Source organism: Trichosurus vulpecula, chromosome 2 (genome assembly GCF_011100635.1).
Source record: "Trichosurus vulpecula isolate mTriVul1 chromosome 2, mTriVul1.pri, whole genome shotgun sequence".
Lineage (NCBI taxonomy): Eukaryota > Metazoa > Chordata > Mammalia > Diprotodontia > Phalangeridae > Trichosurus > Trichosurus vulpecula.
The window spans coordinates 117,905,717-117,926,006 of NC_050574.1; the positions used below are offsets into that span (position 1 = coordinate 117,905,717).

Below are 20,290 nucleotides of genomic sequence, written 5' to 3' on the forward strand. Positions count from 1 at the left end.
TGGGCCCACAACCAAGTGGAAGCTCACCATTCAGAGCCTGGTTGAAGGGAAGGAGATAGGGTGGGAAGAAAATAGGAGAAGGAGAAGGCAGGCCTGTAGGCAGCATGATTTAAAGATGGCGAGGAACTGGCAGACTGAAGAGTGACTAAGATAGTATGAATTCAAGAAACCACCTCAGACCAGGAATTCTGAACAGAATTAGCCCAGAGAAAAAGAGACTAAAGGGGGATAAAGCTGTCTTCAAATATCTGGACTGTTTTGTGGAAGATAGCACCGACACGTTCTGTGATTTTTCAGAAATCAGAACTAGAACATAAATGGGTGGAAGCTACAGGGAGGTAGATTTTGGCTTAAAATAAGAAAGAACCTCCTCCTTACTAGGAACTATCCAACACTGGAAATTTCTCTTTTATCCAAGGTTGAGAACTCCATGTAACTGTTCATTTGGTTTCTAGATGACTCTCTCTCAGATAAACTATAAGAGGGATTACTGAGTGGCTGGGATTTTGGAATATATTAAAATTCCCTTCCAACTTAAAGATTCTGTGATTTTGATCTAAAGAAAATAAAATACTCCAGTGGACATGTGTTCTCATCAATTTGGAAATTCCTTCCAACAATACAGATTGCAACTCATCCATGCCTGCCGTTTTGTGCATTCTCATCCATGAGCTCCTAAAAGTTTGTGACAGCATTGTCCACCCAGCAGCCTGGAGTTCTTTCCTGCTTGTTCCTGACATTGCTCACCCCTCATCCATCACTCTCATTTGTCCAGCCCATTTTCTCTTTCTGCCCACATACAACTAATTCCTTGATAACATCTGCTGCTCTTGTTCTGTATTCTAGGCATTGTGTTGTTTGTTAGGGATACAGAGACAAAACGAAACAGTCCCTGCCCTCAAGGAGTTTACCTTCTACTGAGGGCAGGGAGGGAACAACACTTAGATATACAAATACAATATATGAAGTCATTTCCAAAAGGAGCCCATAGATCTCATATGAAGATCAGTTTGTTGCTAATAGAAAGGGGTGGGGCAGGGCTGGGATTCCGACGGGCATAATGAAAGGATAGGAAGGGGGATAGAGATGTTGAAAGGATGGACCTGGTATGGATTGGTATGAGAGAGTAGGGAATGGTGGTCAGAGCTTCAGCTTAGGCAGTCTGTTATTCAGAATGAGAGGTAGCTGTAGGGCAGTAAATTATTGCATCTTTCACAGTAGTGAAAGTATAACATAACAATACATATATGGATAACTAATAAAGGAGTGAATTATAAAGGTCCAAAAATACCAACATTTATTCAACGAAATTTCTTTGTACAAAATGGTGAATATATATAATTATACATGTGTATGTGTGTGCGTGTGTATATATGTATATAATTTTACATATATATGTATATATATATGTGAAATTCTTTTTTTAACCAAAAACCCTATCCTCCAGGAACTTAGAATTAAATTATGAGAGAAAGACATGTATACAAATATGATAAAAGGGAGAATGAGATAAGTACAAAGGTGAGGTCTAGTCAAAGTGCTGTGATATGTCTGAGGAAGAACAGATAGCTTCCACCTGGAGGTAATGGTCAGGAGGCCTTTATATGAGGGAGGCCACACCTAAGATGGGCCTCAAAGGGAAAGGGATCTGAGGCTACATAGTCCATTCTATACAGAAATTTGATCAACAAAGACACGAGGCAGGAGGAAGATAGGGAACCAAGGATAAGATTAAATAGAAATAGTGTGAGAGAAGACTGGAAAGGTACATTGGAGCAAGGTTGTAGAGGAACATAAATACAACAGCCAGGAGTTTATGCTTTTTTCAGTGAGCGACAGGGAGCAACACTGAAGATTTTTTTAATCTAGAAGCAGCTAGGTGGCATTCTGGATGGAGCTCTGGTACTGGAGACAGGAAGACTCAAGTTCAGATCTGGCCTCAGATGTTTACTAGCTGTGTGACCTTGGGCAAGTCACTCTGCATCCGTTTCCTCAGAATCAGGGTTGTAAAATGGGAATAATGATAACACCTACTTCCTAAGGTGATTGTGAGGCTCTAGTGAGGTAGTATTTGTAAAGGGCTTTGCAAACCAAAAAGCGTTCTATAGATCAGAGCAGTCCATTAAGAAAACCAGTGTTCTGAAGAGAACATTGATGAGAAAGAAGATGGACTGCAGACAGGAAGGACCGTTTAAGAGACTGACAGGGGCATCCAAGTGGTCAAGTGGATAGAGCACCAGCCCTGAGATCAGGAGGACCTGAGATCAACTCCGGACGCAGACACTTGGCTAACTGTGTTAACCCCAGTTGCCTTGCAAAAAAAAAAAGAGAGAGAGAGAGAGACTATTAGAGGAGTCTAGATAAAAAGAGACAAAGACCTGAAGCAAATACTCAAAAGGCTGTCATGTGGTATCTTCAGTTTCCGTGGCTTCATCCCTTTCTGAGATTCCATGAATGGAGTTTCCGTATATGTGCAGTTCTTCTGGGGCAGAGTGTGAAACAGATGGTATGCTTAGTTTGCTTAGAAGTGATAGTAATTTGTATAAAGTGCATCTTGTGTTTTCTCTTAGGAATGTTTTACATATCAGCTTCTGTCTATGTGTGGTGTGGTCGTGTTCTTTGAAACAATATGTCTGCCACCCATCTTTGGAAGTCTCACTAGAGCTGTGCACATTTTCTAATCTGGGAACTATTTCAGAAAATAGTGAGGTGGAAAGGAAATGTTTATAATCTGTAATCATCTGAGAGCAGAGTTGAAAATAGCTTTTGAAAAATCACCAAAACTCTGTTCTTATTTAGATCTTTCTAACATACCTTGTTACTACGTAAACCTCTAAATGGAAATAATAGTAAATTCAGTGTTTGGAGATTCTCAGGGACAAAAAGAGAAATATTTGCCATAAATAACATTTGGTTTAAGAATTTAATCGTCATTTAATTTTTGTGACTGGCTTTATCCATGAATTTTAAGAGAAACAAGGATGATTTTTAAAAATTAATGTATTTAATCTGTTACATTGTTTGCACAACTCATCAGACATAGCAAATGTGTTCTTAAATATTTCAAAAATATTTACACCTTCATATGGACACAGTTCTGCTGAAGTTTCTCCTGTTTGGAGTAGGCATGGAAATGGGAAGGACTATTTTTCTCTACCAGATTTCACTATATTTTCTTGTGGTTCCTTTTGTCTGCCTCGAAATCTTTTTTTTGTTTTCCATTTTGACTCTTGTCCTCATAGATCAGTAAATGAATAAACATTGATTGTCCTGAACCAAATACCAGTTGATTAATTGTCAGATTCATGGAGAATGGTACAGGATCATTGCCTTTAGAAAACTTCCAATCTAACTATAGAAACAAAAGACCACTTAAATTACAGAACATATTGTGTTCTTATGAGTGCTGTGAGTCCATTTCGTGTAATGTTTGCCTTTTGTTTTTTTTAATTTATTTTTTAATTAACAAAAATATACATACTCAGCCTCTCCCCAAAATTGGGTGGGGGGAGAAACAAAACAAAATCTTTGTAGCAAATATGCATACTCAAGCAAAATGAATTCCAACATTGGCCATGTCCAAAAAATGTGCATCGGTGGGCGCTCCGAGTCTGTGTGACCTCTACCATTAATATAATTAAAACTGTTCATTATGTCTTCTATGATCCATACTGTCTCTTGTTTGATCATGAAGTCTTCCCCATCTAACTTTTTCCTTGCTCCTCTGATTTGTTTATAATGTCGCCTTTTATGTCTGAGATGTAAACAACTTGCTGTAAGACAGAAGGTGTCATTCTGTACCTAGTTTCTGTCAGACTTCTTCCCAGGTTACCCAGCAGTTTTTGTTGAAGAGTGCATTCTTGCTTTAGGAGCTGAGGTCTTTGAATTATTCAAATATCAGGCTACTGTTTTTGTTTGCTTCTATGTTTTATTTAATTAATCTGATCCATTGATCAACCTATTTCAAATCCATACCAAATTATTTTGATGATTATTGCTTTGTTGTAAAGTTTGAGGGCTAGTCCTGCCAAACCTCCTTCCCACTTGTTTTCGCTGTTTCTCTTGATATTCTTGACCTTTTGTTTTTTCAGATTAATCTTGTTATTTTTCCTTCATCTCGCCTAAGCGCTCTAAACTAAATCTTTGGTGGTTCATTGGCATGACAGTGAATAAATTAATTTTTATCATTTTTATTATGGTGACATGGCCTACTCATTAACAGTTAATATTTCTCTATTTTTTAAGTTGATCTTTATTACTATAAAGTATTTTGTAGTTACAGTCATACAACTCCTCTCTGTGTCTTGGCAGGTAGACTCCCAAGTGTTTTATACATTCTATAATTATTTTAAATGGAATTTCTCATTTCTAGCTCTTTCTCTTGCTGGATCTTGTTGGTAACATACAGAAATACTAATGATATAAGTGGGCTTTTTATGTCCTGTAACTGTGCTGAAGTTATTAATTGTTCCACTTATTTTTTTAGTTGACTCTAGTGTTCTCTAGATCATTGTATCATTTGTAAAAATTGATAAATTTGTTTCTTTTTTGTCTATGCTTATTCCCCCAATTTTTTTTTCTTGTTGCCATAGCTGGCATTTCTAGGACTATATAAAATAGTAGTCATGCTAATGGATATCCTCCCTTTACCCTGATGTTATTGGAAAGACCTCTAGTTTATTTCCATTACATATAATGCTGGCTCTTTGTTTTAGATAGATAATACTTATTATATTAAACTTCCATTTATTCTTATGTTTTCTAATACTTTTTAAAAATAATAGATTTTGTATCTATGATTATAATGTTAAGTTACTCTTACTACTATACTTGTAAACTGCTTAGTAGGAATAAGGACTTGATGTAGTAACTTGCTGATACAGAGACTTTCAGAATGAGGAATATCTCTCTGCCAGTGCAAGTTGGCATCCTTGCTGCAACTTACAACTTTAGAGCTGCACATCAAGGCTGTGTCAGAGTCAAGACTTGAACCTGGAACTTGTTGGCTGCATAGTCAGCTCTTGTTAGACTACTTTATTCCTATTCTAATTGAGAGGTATTGTGGGATCAAGAAAAGGACACTGGCCTTGTAGGTGGGGAAACCTCTGTTTGAATTCTGCTTCCAATGCATGCAGCTTTTGTGACCTTGTACAGGTCACCTGGCCTCTTGGAGCCTAGGCCTCCTCACCTACAAGTCTGGGAGAAAATTGCTTTTGCTACCTACTTTACAGGATTTCTGTTCAGAAGGTTCTTGGTAAATCTTAGAGCGCTATCAGTGAGTAGTAGCTGTTGTTATTGTACACATTTAATCCTCCCAGCAGTTTTATGAATTAAGTAGTTCAGGTGTTATCATCTCCACTTTATAGATAAGCTGAAATTTAGACAGGAAGTCACATACGGAGTATGGCAGTGGTCTAGAACACTAGAGTACAGCCTCTCATTGGGTTCCATGTGTATGCACATGGCTGTGTGTGTTTTATTTTATGGAACTCTCATTGTTGGGTTTAGTCTACATTGGACCATTACAGCATATAGTAAAGCCAGGTCTTGAACCCCCAACTTCATCTAACTCCCAGGCCCAGGCTTCCTTTCTCTGTATCATATTGCCTTTCTATGTGAACCTCTTATATTCCTCACCAAGGCCGGCCTTGCCTCCTTTCATTGCAGCCTCCTCCCCCTGCCCCCACCCCACCTTCCTATTTTTGTGAACTCTGCTAGTTAGCATTTCCCTCGGTTGAATGGAAATGTGTTGCTTGTTATTCTGTCCAAATTAAAGGTGATTGCATTCATTGTAGAGACGGTGACATCAGTAGGTTTCCCAGCGGTCTGCAGAGTCATGTACCATAATGAATGACTAGCTGCAGGGCCTGTTGTAGGATGAATTTGGCAGGTTCCCAAGTCGAGTCAGCCACATAGCTGGTTTGGCATCTCTCACATGGTAAAAAATCTACCCGGAGAGCCAGGTCAAGGAAACGCACATAAAGAACAGGGACTCCACGATGAGCTGGTTAGGGTTGTTTAGGTAAAATCTAGATGACCACTTGTAGGGCATGTTGTCAAAGGGGATTCTTCAGAGAGGGGTTAGACGAATGCCTGGCTTTCACAAAAGCAGTGTTTTGGGCAGCTGGGTGGTAGTGTAGATAGAGCGCTGGGCCTGGAGTCAGGAAAACTTATCTTGGTGAATCAAATCTGGCCTCAGACACTTACTAGCTATGAGTCACTTAACCTTGTTTGCCTCCATTTCCTCATCTGTAAAATGAGCTGGAGAAGGAAATGGCAAACTATTCCAGTATCTTTGCCAAGAAAACCCCAAGTTGGATCACGAAGAGTTGGATATGACTGAACAACAGCTGTTGTCTGGTAGCCAGCTGCCATCCACACTCACCTGGTGCAGCTTTTGCATAGGTCCTTTCACCTTTCAGGAGTTCAGTTTTCTCCTTTGTAAAAATGAGTAAACTGTTTCCCTATCAGGTTCCTTTCAACTCCAGATTCTGTGATCTATGAATCAAGAGAACTGGATTATAGGCCTGACTGTGCCACCAACTGCCAATCTAGCCTTGGACATGAAACTCATAGATCCCCTTCTCTGAGCCCCACTTTTCTGTCTGTAAAAGAAGGGTGTCATAGTAGATGATTTCTAAGGCTCCTTTTCGTCTTCAGCATGTATGAGTCTTAAGACCTTTGAGGTCTCTTCTAATTTGAAACTCTGTCTTTTAAGGTTTTTCATCTCATGAGGTGATTTTTATTTCTGTGCTATTCCCCATCTACATTTGCTTCTGGATGTTCTATCTTGCAGTGACCTGCAGAGACTTGGAGAACTTCAGTCTGACCTGGCAGGAGTAGCAGACTTTTCCGCCACTTATCTTCGGTGTCAGCTGCTTCTCATCAAGGTTGGGCCCTGTCTTGGGGTTATGGTCGTTATGATGTAATGACATTTTTAAGCCCTGGGGCAAGTCTTAGAGATGGCATAGTGTGGTGGGAACAATGCTGGCCTTTGGAATAAGAGAGGTTTGGATTGGAACTCAATTCTGACACACTGACTAGCTTTGTGATCAGGAACATATACTGAACCCCCTGAGCCTCAGTACTTTCATTTGTAAAACGGTGCTAATAATGCCCAATACTGCCTGTCTCATGAGTTTCAAGGAAAAGTCATTGTGAGTAAAGCCCCATAGAAATGTGAAAATTAGCGGTTGTTTGTTGTTAGTATTTACAGGGAGAAACTTTGCCTCTTACAGATACCACATGTTTACCAGTATAATTATATTTGCCCTTTAATTAAATAATAACTCTTCCAGGAAATAGATTATTTTTCTGATCCTTTGGGGTAGTTGCTAAAGACTTACAGTTTTGTGAATGTGGGACGTCAGCACACCAGGCAGCCAGGGAGATGTGTTTATGTACTTAAGATGTCTTGCCAAGGGATGTGTTTATATCAGGATCCCGAGTAAATCATTCTTTTGATGGTAATATAAAAGTTGAATGACAAAGGACTTGCTTAAATTCTTTTGGTATTCTTTGTGGAGGCACAAGTCATTTTATTAAAGTTTAAAAAAACAATCCTAATTTTCTTTGCTCTTCAAAGCAAACTCTTATTGACGTTTCATCTTGGCCAACCAATAAATCTTCATATACAGGATTGTGATCCAAGAAGCTATTTTATTTTAGGTCAGCAGAGTTAGCCCAGTTAGGCTAGCTGAATACTTGGTATCTTCAGTAGCTTTCTGCACAGTAAACCAAGTGCAAGGGGTGTAGGGGACTGCCTAAGAGACTATTTCCAGTTGATAAGTGTCTGCAAGCAATCATAGTCCACTTTTAGCCTGAATCTTTTTAGTATCAAAAGTGATCAATGATGTTTTGGCTAAGATCAGAATAAATGATAGTGGGCAAGAGAGACCAAGTCAATCGTCAGAGACTGTTTTCTCCGTTATCAAGCCGGTGTATTATAAAAGAACTCTGGGTTTGAGTCCCAACTCTGCCATTTAATTCATTTCCTTATTTCTCTCAGCCTCAGTTTCTTTATTTTTAAAAAAAAAAAAAAAAAAAAGCATAATAATGCCTTGCTTTTCCCAACATTGCTAATAGGTTTTATTTACATAGCTCTTCCTGGCTACAAAATGCCTGGTATCAGTAACATTAGCCTGAAAGTCAGGACACTTTGAACTGGTACTTCTGCTACTATTTTACTGTTTATCCCTGGAAATATCACTTCTTTGTCTGAACTTGTTTCCACCTCTATAAGAAAGAAGATAATTGGACACCATGATAGTGCAGGTCCCTTCCAACTCTGTCATTTGATGCTTTAATATTCTGTATCATGTGTGCTAACGTCACTTGTGTCCTAAAGGCCCTTCCAGCTCTGGCATTCTCCACTTTAAAATCCCTTAGCCCTGAAATCCTGTGAATCAAATTTAAATGGCAGTGAAAAAGCAATTGCCAGAAGCTTATCCTGCCACCTCCTCTGCATGTCTCGTAATGAAAGTCAGCCTGTCTTACCTCCTTGTTCCCAGCAATAGGCACAGGCCTTCAGTGCAACAGACGTTATTTTAAACACCTGCTATGCACAGTTTTCTGTGTTTTTGTCCTTAATAATAAATTGGATTGAATTGAGATCTGAGCATAGAAGATTTTTATTTTTGTTTTTAAACTTAAGATCAAAAATGGACAATAAAATATAGAGCCAGAAAGGACTTTAGAGATCATCTAATCCAATTCCCTCATTTTTGAGTTAAGGAAACTAATACCAGAGAGATAAAATAACTTGCAGAGAGTCACTCAGGTAGTAGGTTTTGGAGTTAGGATTCTGGGCTGGGCTTTTGCCATTACACCGCGGCTAGGACCCTGACAGGCCTTCAGATTTAAGCGTTTCTTCTGAATCACCCCCAGCTTCTGCCTTGTGGCTTCCTGCTCATCCTTGAAGGCCCAGCTCAGGTGTTGTTTCTCCTATAAATAAGGCCTTTCTGAAGTCTCTTAGCTCTTTCAGACCTCAGAGACCTCTGTATTTTTTTTTAATACACTTACATTCTAGTTTGTATATATGTATTATCCTTCTATTCAAATCTAAACTCCTTGAGGACAAGGACTATGTATTTTACTTCTGTCTTCTCCAGCATCTATTACTTAATATGGTGCACTTAATAAGTATAATGATTTATTCATTTAAAAAGTATTTATCCCCATTATCTACTATTCCCCATTATCTAGTCTCCTGAGGACTTTTCAGCAGTCAAGTAAGGTATACTCCCTGCCCTAAATCTGTTCTTTCAGTATTTCTAAACCTTGTGAAACTGCACAATTAATCAATAAGCATTTATTAAGCACCGACTCTGTGTCAGGCACCGTGCTGAGCACCGTGAAGTCTTTGTAGATGTGATTCCATTGATGGGCCGCTGCATCATGGCTCTTTTCTTTGCAGGCCTTGCAGGAAAAGCTGTGGAACATGGCTGCCCCTCTCTACCTGAAGCAGAGCGGCATGGCATCGGCCGCCGCTAAACAGGTGAGTCTGGAACCGTAGCCCCTCAGACACAGCCTGGCTAGAACCAAAGACTGCCTGGCTCGGTCACATGTGTAGATTATCCCAGCTTTTAACGAAAGAGCTGAGATGATACATGTGAAGTTCTTTACACACTGAAGCGCTGTCATTCCTGATCCACAGCCTATTAGGCATCAAGGTAATGTATGGGATAGAATGCGAGAGTTAGAGTTACTAGAAAGGCCTGAGTTCAAATCCTGCCTCAGACACTTACTACCTCTCTAACTCCTGGGCTAGTCACTTAACCTCTGACAGCTTCCTTATCTATAAAATGAAGATAATAATACACTTCGCAGGATTGTTTGAAGTTTAAATGAGATAACATATAAAGTGCTCTGTAAACCTTAAAGACAACCGTGTCTATATAGTTAATATATTAGTAATAAATTTAATAATCTTTAATGTGTGTGTGTGTTAGCTAGCATTCACATAGCATTTACTGTGTGCCAGGAACTATTCCTCGTGTTTTACAAATACCATCTCTTGATCCTCACAACAGCTCGGGGGAGGAGGTACTATTATTATCTACATTTTACATTTAAGGAAATCAAGGCATACTTCACTCAGTCAGTAAGTGTCTGAGGCCAGATTTGGACCCAGCTGTGCATGACTCCAGGCCCTGCACTGTATCCACTGGGGTGTGTGTGTGTGTATACACACATACATGTAAAACCTGTGGTTGGTTGTTCCAGTAGCAATGTATGTCTATGAGAGTTGGCCTGTAAGGAAAACTAAACGCTGCAGAGTCAACACTTGAATTGTGGTGCCGAAGAAGACATTTGAAAATCCCTTGGACAGCAAAGAGATCAAATCAGTCAACACTTTAAAATTCTAATTTAGACTATTCACCGGAAGGTCAAATACTGAAGCCGAAGCTTAAATACTTTGGCCACATAATGAGAGGACAGGACTCATTGGAAGAGACCCCGATGTTGGGAAGGATTGAAGGCAAAAGGAGTAGGGGATGGCAGAGGGTGAGATGGATAGATGTGGAGAGAGAGCGGAGGATAGAAAGGCCTACTAAAGCATCTTAAGTGTCTTAATTGTGTGGGGGATCATTATTGTCATTAATAGGCCATGCCATTCTGTTTCCAGATCATGGAAGAAACATACAAGATGGAATTCATGTACAGTGGAGTAGAAAGCAGACAAGTAGTGATCATTCACCACATGAGGTTGCAAGCCAAGGCACTGCAGCTTATAGTAACAGCACGGACCACTAGAGGGTGAGTGATCCCATGCACCTGGGAGGAATTGAATTTTTGCATTAATAAGTGAAGCTCTCTTAAGTGTAATACAGGAGGATGTGCTGGAGTCAGTCAGGAAACCTCAGTTCTGCGTTTGGCTATTACCAATTTGCTGCATCCCCTTCAGAAAGCTGCTTTTCACTCTCTGGGCCTCATCTTCCCCTTCTTCCCATTAAAATGAGAAGGCTGAATTAGATGGTTCCTACATGAGTCCATCGATTTAGAGGTAGAAGGGACCTTGTCGGTCATCAAGTCCAGTCCCCCTCATTTGCATATGATTTGCCCAGGGTCATACAGCTGGTGTCTGGGGTGAGGTTTGAACTCGGGTCTCCTTGACTCCAGCCCCAGTGCTCTAACATTCTAGTGTTTTGTTGCTATAAAATTTAAGTATGTAAGCAAGGGCTTAAAAGTAATCAATCTGAGTGGAGGCAGACTGCCTTACTCCCACATACTCCAGCAAAAAACTTGAAATTTGCCCCAGATTAAATGATGATTAAGAAATCCACTGTCAAGGGGGGGAAATGAGTTTTTCATAAAGATTACATGAATATCTAGAAGAAATGAAGCAAGAGATTTAAAATTAAATAATCGTTTAGAGGAAAGAATTGGAAGAGTAAGTAACTTAGAAGGAAAATGGTAAAGCTTACCCTCAAAATGGACTCCCTGAAAAGTAGAATAGACCAAAAAGAAATCAGTTGGTTCTATCAGACAGCAAGTCATATTAGAGAACAAAATCAAAAGCTTGAAAAAGTAGAAGAAAATTAAAATATCTAGCTTAAAAAAAACTGACCTCAAAAACAGATCAAGGAGAGAAAATTTGAGAATCATTGGACTCTCTGAAAGAAGAAAATAAAAGCCTGTACATTATATTTCAAAACTCATGAGTGAAAGCTGCCCAGATCTGTTAGAACCAGAGGACAAAGAAAAGATAGAAAAAATCTGCCACTTACCTCTTGAGAGAAACTCTAAAAGGAAAAATCCCAGGAATGTCGCAGCCCAAATCCAGAGCTTTTACTTCAAAGAAAAACTGCTTCAAGCATGCAGAAAGAAGCCATTCAGATACCAAAGGACAAAGGATCACATAAGACCTGCCAGCTTCTACTCTAAATAAGAGGTCTTGGAATACAGCAGCGCAGAAGGCAAAAGATAGAGGCATCTAGCCACGAATAGCTTACCTTGCAGAGCTTGGCGTATCATCCTGTGGGGGGAAGGGGGATGGATGGCTGCCCAGTAGGCATCTTAACCTCTCTGTATGGTCAAAACTGGACTCATTCTCTTTACCCGTAAACCTCTGACTTTTCTATTTTTGTCAAGGGCAGCACTGTCTTTCCAGGCCCTCAGGTTCACAGTGTAGGTGTCATCCTCAGCTTCATGCTGTCTGTCACTCATCCATCCCATCTGTTGCCAAGGCCTTTGCAATGTCTCTTGAGTGCACCTCTGACACTGCTACCACCTTGGTGCATCACTAAATGCACAGTCTATTCCTACAGCCTGCCGCTGGGTCTGCTTGTGTCAAATCTCTCCTCACTCCAATTCAGCCTCCATTCAGCCACCAAGGTGATTTTCCTAAAGCACAAGTCTGACCATGTTAACACCACCCCTCCTCACCCCCCAGCCCCCAGTGCGCAGTAAACTCCAGTGGTTCACTATTTCCTCCAGGATCAAATACAAAATCCTTTGTTTGGTGATCAGAGCCCTTCATCACCTGACTCCTTCCTACCTTTCCAGTTTTTTTACACCTTACTTCTTGCCAGGTACTTTTCTTTTTTTTTTTTTAATACATTTATTTTTTATTTTTAGTTTACAACACTCAATTCCACAAGTTTTTGGGTTCCAAATTTTCTCTCCCTCCCATTCCTCCCCGCAACCCCCCAAGATGGCATGTAATCCAGTATAGGTTCTACGTATACCTTTACATTGAACTTATTTAAATAGTAGTTCAGTTGTAAAGAAGAATTATAACCAATGAAATGAATCATGAGAAAGGAGAAATGAAACCAAAAAAGAAGGAAAAAAAAAGAGAGCAAAAAGTTTGCCCCAATCTGCATTCAGACTCCCATAATTCTTTCTCTGGATTTGCACAGCTTTTTCTATCATGAGTCTTTTGGGGCTGTCTTTGAACATTGCGTTGATGAGAGGAGTCAAGTCTGTCAAAGTTAGTCCTTACAGATATAGTGTGTCTGTAATGGTGTATAATGATCTCCTGGTTCTGCTCCCCTCAGTCAGCATCAGTTCATCTAAGTCTTTCCAGGTTATTATGAAGTCTGTCTGCTCTTCATTTCTTATAGCACAATAATATTCCATTACATTCATATACCACAATTTGTTTAGCCATTCCCCAATTGATGGGCATCCCATTGATTTCCAATTCTTTGCCACCACAAAAAGAGTTGCTATAAATATTTTTGTACATACAGGTTCCTTTCCCACTTGTGTGATCTCTTCGGGATGTAGCCCTAAGACAGTGGTACTGCTCGGTCAAAGGGTATGCACATTTTTATAGCCCTTTGGGCATAGTTCCAGATTGCTCTCAAGAATGACTGGATCAGTTCACAACTCCACCAACAATGTAATAATGTTCCAATTTTCCTACATCCTCTCTAGTGTTATCATTTTCCTGTTTCGTCATGTTAGCCAACCTGATGGGAGATGTGGTACCTAAGAGCTGTTTTGATTTTCATTTCTCTAATCAATAGTGATTTAGAGCATTTTTTCATATGCCTATAGATATCTTTAATTTCTTCCTCCGAAAACTGCCTGTTCATATCCTTTGACCATTTCTCAATTGGGGAATGACTTGTACTCCTATAAATTTGGCTCAAATCCCTTTATATTTTAGATATGAGGCCCTTATCAGAGACACTGGTTGTAAAGATTTTCTCTCAATTTTCCGCTTCCCTCCTAATTTTGGTTGCATTGGCTTTGTTTATACAAAAACTTTTCAATTTAACATAATCAAAATTATCCATTTTGCATTTTGTAATGCTCTCTATCTCTTGTTGGGTCATGAATTCTGTCCTTTCCCATAAACCTGACAGGTAAACTATTTCTTGCTCTCCCACATTGCTTTCAGTATCAGCCTTTATTCCTAAATCATGAACCCATTTTGACTTTATTTTGGTATATGGTGTAAGATATTGGTCTATGCCCAGTTTCTACCATACCATTTTCCAATTTTCCCAGCCTTTTTTGTGAAATAGTGAATTCTTAGCCCAGAAGCTGGATTCTTTGGGTTTATCAAAGAGTAGATTACTAAAGTCATTGACTACTTCGTCTTGTGTACCTAACCTATTCCACTGATCCACCACTCTGTTTCTTAGCCAGTACCAGGTAGTTTTGATGACTACTGCTTTATAGTACAGTTTAGTAGCTTGTATGGCTATGCCACCTTCCATAGTGTTTCTTTTCAATAATTCCCTTGATATTCTGTACCTTTTGTTCTTCCAGATGAATTTTGTTATTATTTTATCCAGCTCTGTAAAATAATTTTTGGTAGTTTGATTCATATGGCACTGAATAAGTAAGTTAATATAGGTAAAATTGTCATTTTTGTTATATTAGCTCAACCTAACCATGAGCGACTGATATTTTTCCATTTATTTAGATCTGACTTTATTTGTGTGAGAAGTGTTTCATAATTGTGTTCATTATAGGCCCTGAGTTTGTCTTGGCAGGTAGACTTCCAAATATTTTATAGTGTCCACAGTAACTTTAAATGGAATTTCTTTTTCTATCTCTTGCTGTTGGGCTTTGTTAGTAATATATAGGAATGCTGAGGATTTATGTGGGTTTATTTTATATCCTGTAACTTTCCTAAAGTTTTTTATTATTTCCAGTAGTTTTTTTCCTTGATTCTCCAGGATTCTCTAAGTAAATCATCATATTATCTGCGAAGAGTGATAACTTAGTTTATTCTTTGCCTATTCTAATTCCTTCAGTTTCTTTTTTTCTTATTGCTAAAGCTAACATTTCTAGTATGAAATTGAATAATAGGGGTGTAATGGACATCTTTGTTTCACCCCGATGCCAGGTACCTTTCAGTCCAGTGCCCCTGGCCTCCTTGCTGTTCCATGAATGGGACACTCCATCTCTTAACTCTGGGCATTTTCTTTGGACATTACCCCATGCCTAGAATGCTCTTTCTCCTCTGCTTCGACTGCTGACTTCCTTAGCTTCCTTTTAAGCCCTAACTAAAATCCCACCTTCTAGAGGAAACCTTCCCTAACCCCTAATGCTTTCCCTTTGTTAAATGTATTCTTCATATAACTCGTTTGTACATATTTGTTTACTTATTGTTTTCCCCATTGGATTGTGAGCCCCTTGAAATCAGATGTTGTCTTTTATCTCTTTTTTGTATCCCTAATGCTTAGCACATTGCCTGCCAGTAGTAGGCACTTTATAAATGTTTATTGACTGATAAGTAGTTGAGGGGATTAGAAAAGGCTTCATTTAAGAGGTGATCTTAACTTTGTGTTGAAGGAAGAAAGGGACTTTGTGAGGCTGAGGTGAGGAGGGAGTACATTCTAGTTGTGGGAGATGGCCGGTGGGAAGGCCCGAAGTGGAGTGGAAGTCCCCTGGGTGAGAAACAGAAGGGGAGGTCTTTCAGGCTGGGTCAAAGAACACGTAGTGGGATATCATGTACTACAAGGCTACAAACAGGTTGGAGCAAGGGTGAGAATGGCTTTAAAAGCTAAACAGAAGAGTTTATATTGCATCCTAAAAGCAATAGAAAGCTACTGAAATTGGTTAAGCAAGAGAGTGACATGGTCCGATACGTGCTTAAGAAAAATCACTCTGGCAGTAATAGTGTTGAGAGACCAGTTAGGAGACTTCTGTGATCATCTGTGTGTGAAGTGACGAGGGCCTGAGCTAAGTTGGTGCCTATGGGGATGGACAGAATGTTGTGGAGGCAGAAATGGCGAGATCTGGCAACTGATTGGATATATGAGGTGAGAGTTAGTGAATATTTGAGTATAATGCCATATTTACGAAGAGACCAGAACAGTAGTGCCATCTGCAACAATAAGGAAGTTTGGAATTGGGGGTGAGGGGTGTGGGAGAAGGATGTAATGAAACCTGTTTTGGAAATACTGAGTTTGAGATGTTTTCAGGACAGCCAGTTGTAACTGGACTAGGTAATTGGTAATTCAAGATCAAGGCTAAGGGGCGAGACTGGGGCTGGATATATAGATCTGTATCACCCACATAGTGATAATCATGAAACCCATGGGAGCTGATGAGGTTACCAAAGGAAACGATATAGAAAGAGAAGAGTGGGGGATATAGCATAGAACCTTGAGGAACATACAGAAGTGGAGCATCAGGGAAGGGCATGGTCTGAATGATGCTAAATCAGTAAAAGAGTCTGTGAAGGAGTGATCAGATGGGAAGGATGGATAGCCAGGGGAGAATAGTGTCACTAAAGCCCAGAGAGGAGAGAGTCTTCAGGGCAGAGAGGGTGATCCCCAGTGTCAGGTGCAGCAGATGGGTCTAGAAGAATGAGGACTGCAAAAAGATTTGGCATTGTTGGTACCTTTGGGAAGAGCCATTTGAATCAAGTGAAGAATTGGGAAGCCAGACTGCAAGGAGGTAAAAAATGAGTGAGAGTGGAAGGAGTGAGGGTAGACAGCTTTAGATATCTGATGGTGGACTGAGGGGACGGTAGGGCTTAGTGAAAGTTTTTTAAGGATAAAGGAGATTTGGGGGAGTTTGAAGACAGACGTGAAGGAACCAGTAGATAAAGCAAGGTCAGCTCCGCTCTTTGGTTTCTGAGTCTTTCTACTATATCATCTTGACTGACAAGATTTACAAGTGTCCCATAGGGTAAAAGATAAATTTGGGATGGGAGGGGAAAGGGTGTTGATTACAAATGTCTCACATAAGAAACAGCAGCCAGTAGAGCCAAGTACATCATTGTTTAGTACCACGAAGACCAGCAGGTAGAAGAAACAGGCATCTGCAAAGACTTAAAAAATAATGTATAAGCGGAATTAGAAGAATAGTGTGTACACATCTTGTGATCATAAGAGGAAAAGTAAAAGAGAATGAATGTACAGCGAATTCTGGTGGGGCCTGAAAGATACTGAAACAGCACTGTTAATACTTCATGCATTAAACTTAATTTAATTATAAGTAGTTTTTAAAAGTTTAGTTATTTTTATTGCTGATCATTGTTAAGTTTTTAATAACCATTTAAAAAATTAATAGATCAGAATGAAAATATAATTTTTAATTGGTAACTGACTGGTTAGGCACATTCCTTATGTGTATTTAAACAGAAACCTAGATAGGTGTTCTTTGGCCTTTTTATTCAAATATTCTCCTGAGTCTCTTAGGTGTTATCTCTTTATTAGAGGTTATTTTTTATGTAAATATGTTCATTACTATATAATTTGGACCTTGAGCCTTCTCACTTTGCACTTTTCTTATACAGAAGAGAGGCTTTCCATTTTTAGATTTGAAAACAAGTTCTTGTCACTGAAGTCTGTGGTACTGTCATGTGGTTTAACATCAGAAATTCATATCATTTTATCAGTGGAAATGACGTTGTCAAAGACGCATTGCCATCTTCTTTGTCATTGTACCCTAAGGACCCCGGGACCTCTTCATCTGACTCAGAGCTGAAAGCCTTCCAGGTGTCTCCTACAAGGGAATATGAGTCTCTTCAATTTGTATAACCAGCACTTAGCACAGAGCTTTGAACATAGTATGTGCTTAATAAATGCTTTATTAATTCATTTGCATTGTCATCTTGTTCCTCTCCCTTGCAGAATGGAGCCCCTTTTTGGAATGTGTGAAAAATTTTTACAAGAAGTGGACTTATTTCAGAGGTAAGCGTTGCATAGTTTTCTTTCAGTTTCCTAAGTCCGCACTGCAGATGGTAAACTAAAGTTAATTGAAGTGACTTGTTCCAAGTCATGTAGCTAGAAGCACCCTATCCCCAAATCTAGTTTTGTGCACAGCCAGAATGAAAATGACAGGATCTTCAGGCTGGAAGACGCCCCAGAGGACATCTCGGTGCAGCCTGTAACTAAGCACAATACTCTTTACAGCATTCCTAACTATGATTTTTCTGGCCTCCATTGAAAGGGAACTCACTCCCTTAACAAAGAGAACATTCATTCCACTGAATATTAGATTTTAAAGTTATTATCGGAAATAAAACATTAGTAGTTTTTCCTTTTTGTGGAGCTAAAATTTCTCCACTGTAAATTTTAATCATTGATCCTAGTCCCACATTCTAGGGTCAAGCCTTCTGTTCCCCCTTCCACAAAGGATTGTAAGATCATGGACTGAGAGCTAGGAGGGACTTTAGAGGCCACTGAGTCCAACTCCGTCATTTCACATGATCAGAAAACTTAGAGGTGCAATGAGGTGGAGAAGTCAGAGATGAGTAACTGAGGCAGGATTGGAATCCAAGGTTTCCTGGCTCCATGTGCAGGGTTTTAACCACTATGCCACGTTGCTTCCATACATGGTAGCCTGTAACATTCAAAGACATCAGTCACATCTCACATTAAGTCTTCTTTTCTTTGGACCAATGATGACAGCTCATGTTTCTGTGTCACTTTCAGGTTTACAAAGTTCTTACCTTAGAATGTCCCTGTGGATCATCCCCATTTTACTGATGAGGGAACTGATGCTTGGAGAGGTCAGATCATTCACCTCAGGGCCACATAACCAGGCGTTGTTGAAGCTGGAATTTGTGTTCATTTCCTCTTCACCTCCATTCCAATGCTACTTCCTCCCCCAGTCTGTTCAGCCTAGCCTAGTCATGACCATGAGTCCTTATACTAAAACCCATATACCAGGACTTTTAGTTAAAGAACTTTTCAGACTCTCATTTGGTGCTTATTTGCTTGTACTTTACATTTAATTGTAATCGTCTGAGTGTTCATACTACCCTCAGTTAGAGGACCAGAATTCAGACCTCAGTTATGGTCTTTATTGCCGTATTACATATGGCCTTAACGAAGTTACTTTGTGTCACTGAGCCACAGTTTCCTTATCTGTAGATTGAGAATACAAGTATTTTTGTACTACCTACTTCAACATTGTGAGGTTCGGCTATTTTAAGTACTAGATGGGAAGAGGGATATAAAAGTGATTTGCAATTTAAGGTCTCCACATAAATTTAATCTGTTATAATCATCGAGAATGTTGGAGGCTGTTTATAGGATTGGCTTGAACTCCACTGAGCCAGAAGTAGTTTTCTCCTAGCTTCTCAGAAAGCAGAACTGAAAATAATGGATAGAAGTTATAGGGAATCTGATTTGGGCTGAATATATGTAAGAATTTCTTAGCAATCAGAGCTGTCCAATAATGGAATGGACTGGCTCTTAAGGTAGTGACTTCCATAACTGGAAGTATTCGAGTGGAACCTGGTTGACAATTTGTTGAGGATTTTGAGATTCGTTTAGGCTAAGCATCTACCAAACCTTGGTTCACAGACTAAAATCCGTGAGGGCTAAGGTGTCTTCTAATTTATTCCTGTGCCTTTGGTATGGCCACTTCTAAACCTTTCCAATCAGAAATGTCCTTCAGGCTTTAAAGAATGACAGAGACTCATCTTTTCTCCCAAGCTTGGTGCCATTGTCCATTGTTGCAGTCGCATCCCTAAGCCAAGAAAATGAAAGTTGGAGTCGATGGATTTGGCTGTATTGGGTGCCTGGTGAGCAGAGTTGTCCTCCCTTCAAGGAGAACGGAGGTTGTGGCCATCAGTGAACCCTTCCTTGACCTTGACTACATGTTGTATATGTTTCAGTATGATTCTACCCATGGCAGGTTTAGGGGCATTGTCAAGACTGGGGAAGGAAAGCTAGTGATGAGTGAAGGAGCCATTGCTACCTTCTAGATGCATGATTCCACCAGTATTAAGTGGGAAAATATTGCAGCTGAGTCCGTTGGTGTCCTTTCCACCTTAAAAAGACTAGGGCTGACTTGGAGGATGGAGCTAAATGTATCATCCTTTCTGTCCCTTCTGCCGATGCTCCTGTATTCATGATAGGCGTGAAACATAAAAAGTGTTGTCGGTAGTGACTTCTGCACTGCCATTGCTTAGCTTCCCTGACCAAGGTCATCATTGCTATTCAGGCATTGTGGAAGGGCTCATGACCACATAGACATGATAGCTCACATGCCTATAGTGCTTGCTTTAAGGTTCACAAAGCACTCTACATAGATTACCTCACTGATCCTAACAGTAGCCCAAGGAGGCAGTAGGTACTGGGGTTCTTTCCATTTTCGCACTGAGGCAGACTAGTAAATGTCCGGGAGAGGTTTTGAACCTAGGTCTTCCTGGCTACAAGCCTAGTGCTCTATCCACTGTGCCAGCTATCTGTCCCAAGATAGTAGGTGATTCCTCTGGCAGGTTGTAGCATGATGGGCATGGCACTACTCAAAACACTTTCCCATTGGAACACAAATACAATGTTGGTGCAGTTGTGACCTGATCCAGCCATTCTGGAGAGCAATTTGGAGCTATGCCCAAAGGACTATAAAACTGCATACC

The 20,290-nt window shown here is 39.8% G+C and overlaps 1 protein-coding gene across 1 annotated transcript in view; it reads left to right on the forward strand.

Annotated features, from left to right (window-relative positions):
- Positions 1–20,290, forward strand: part of INTS4 (integrator complex subunit 4) — a 98,045-nt gene that overhangs the window by 60,195 nt on the left and 17,560 nt on the right. Inside the window, exons 16-19 of the mRNA XM_036745456.1 lie at positions 6,797–6,890; positions 9,416–9,496; positions 10,628–10,758; positions 17,550–17,609. Coding sequence (XP_036601351.1) covers positions 6,797–6,890; positions 9,416–9,496; positions 10,628–10,758; positions 17,550–17,609 — 366 coding nt within the window. The remainder of the gene's footprint in view (positions 1–6,796; positions 6,891–9,415; positions 9,497–10,627; positions 10,759–17,549; positions 17,610–20,290) is intronic.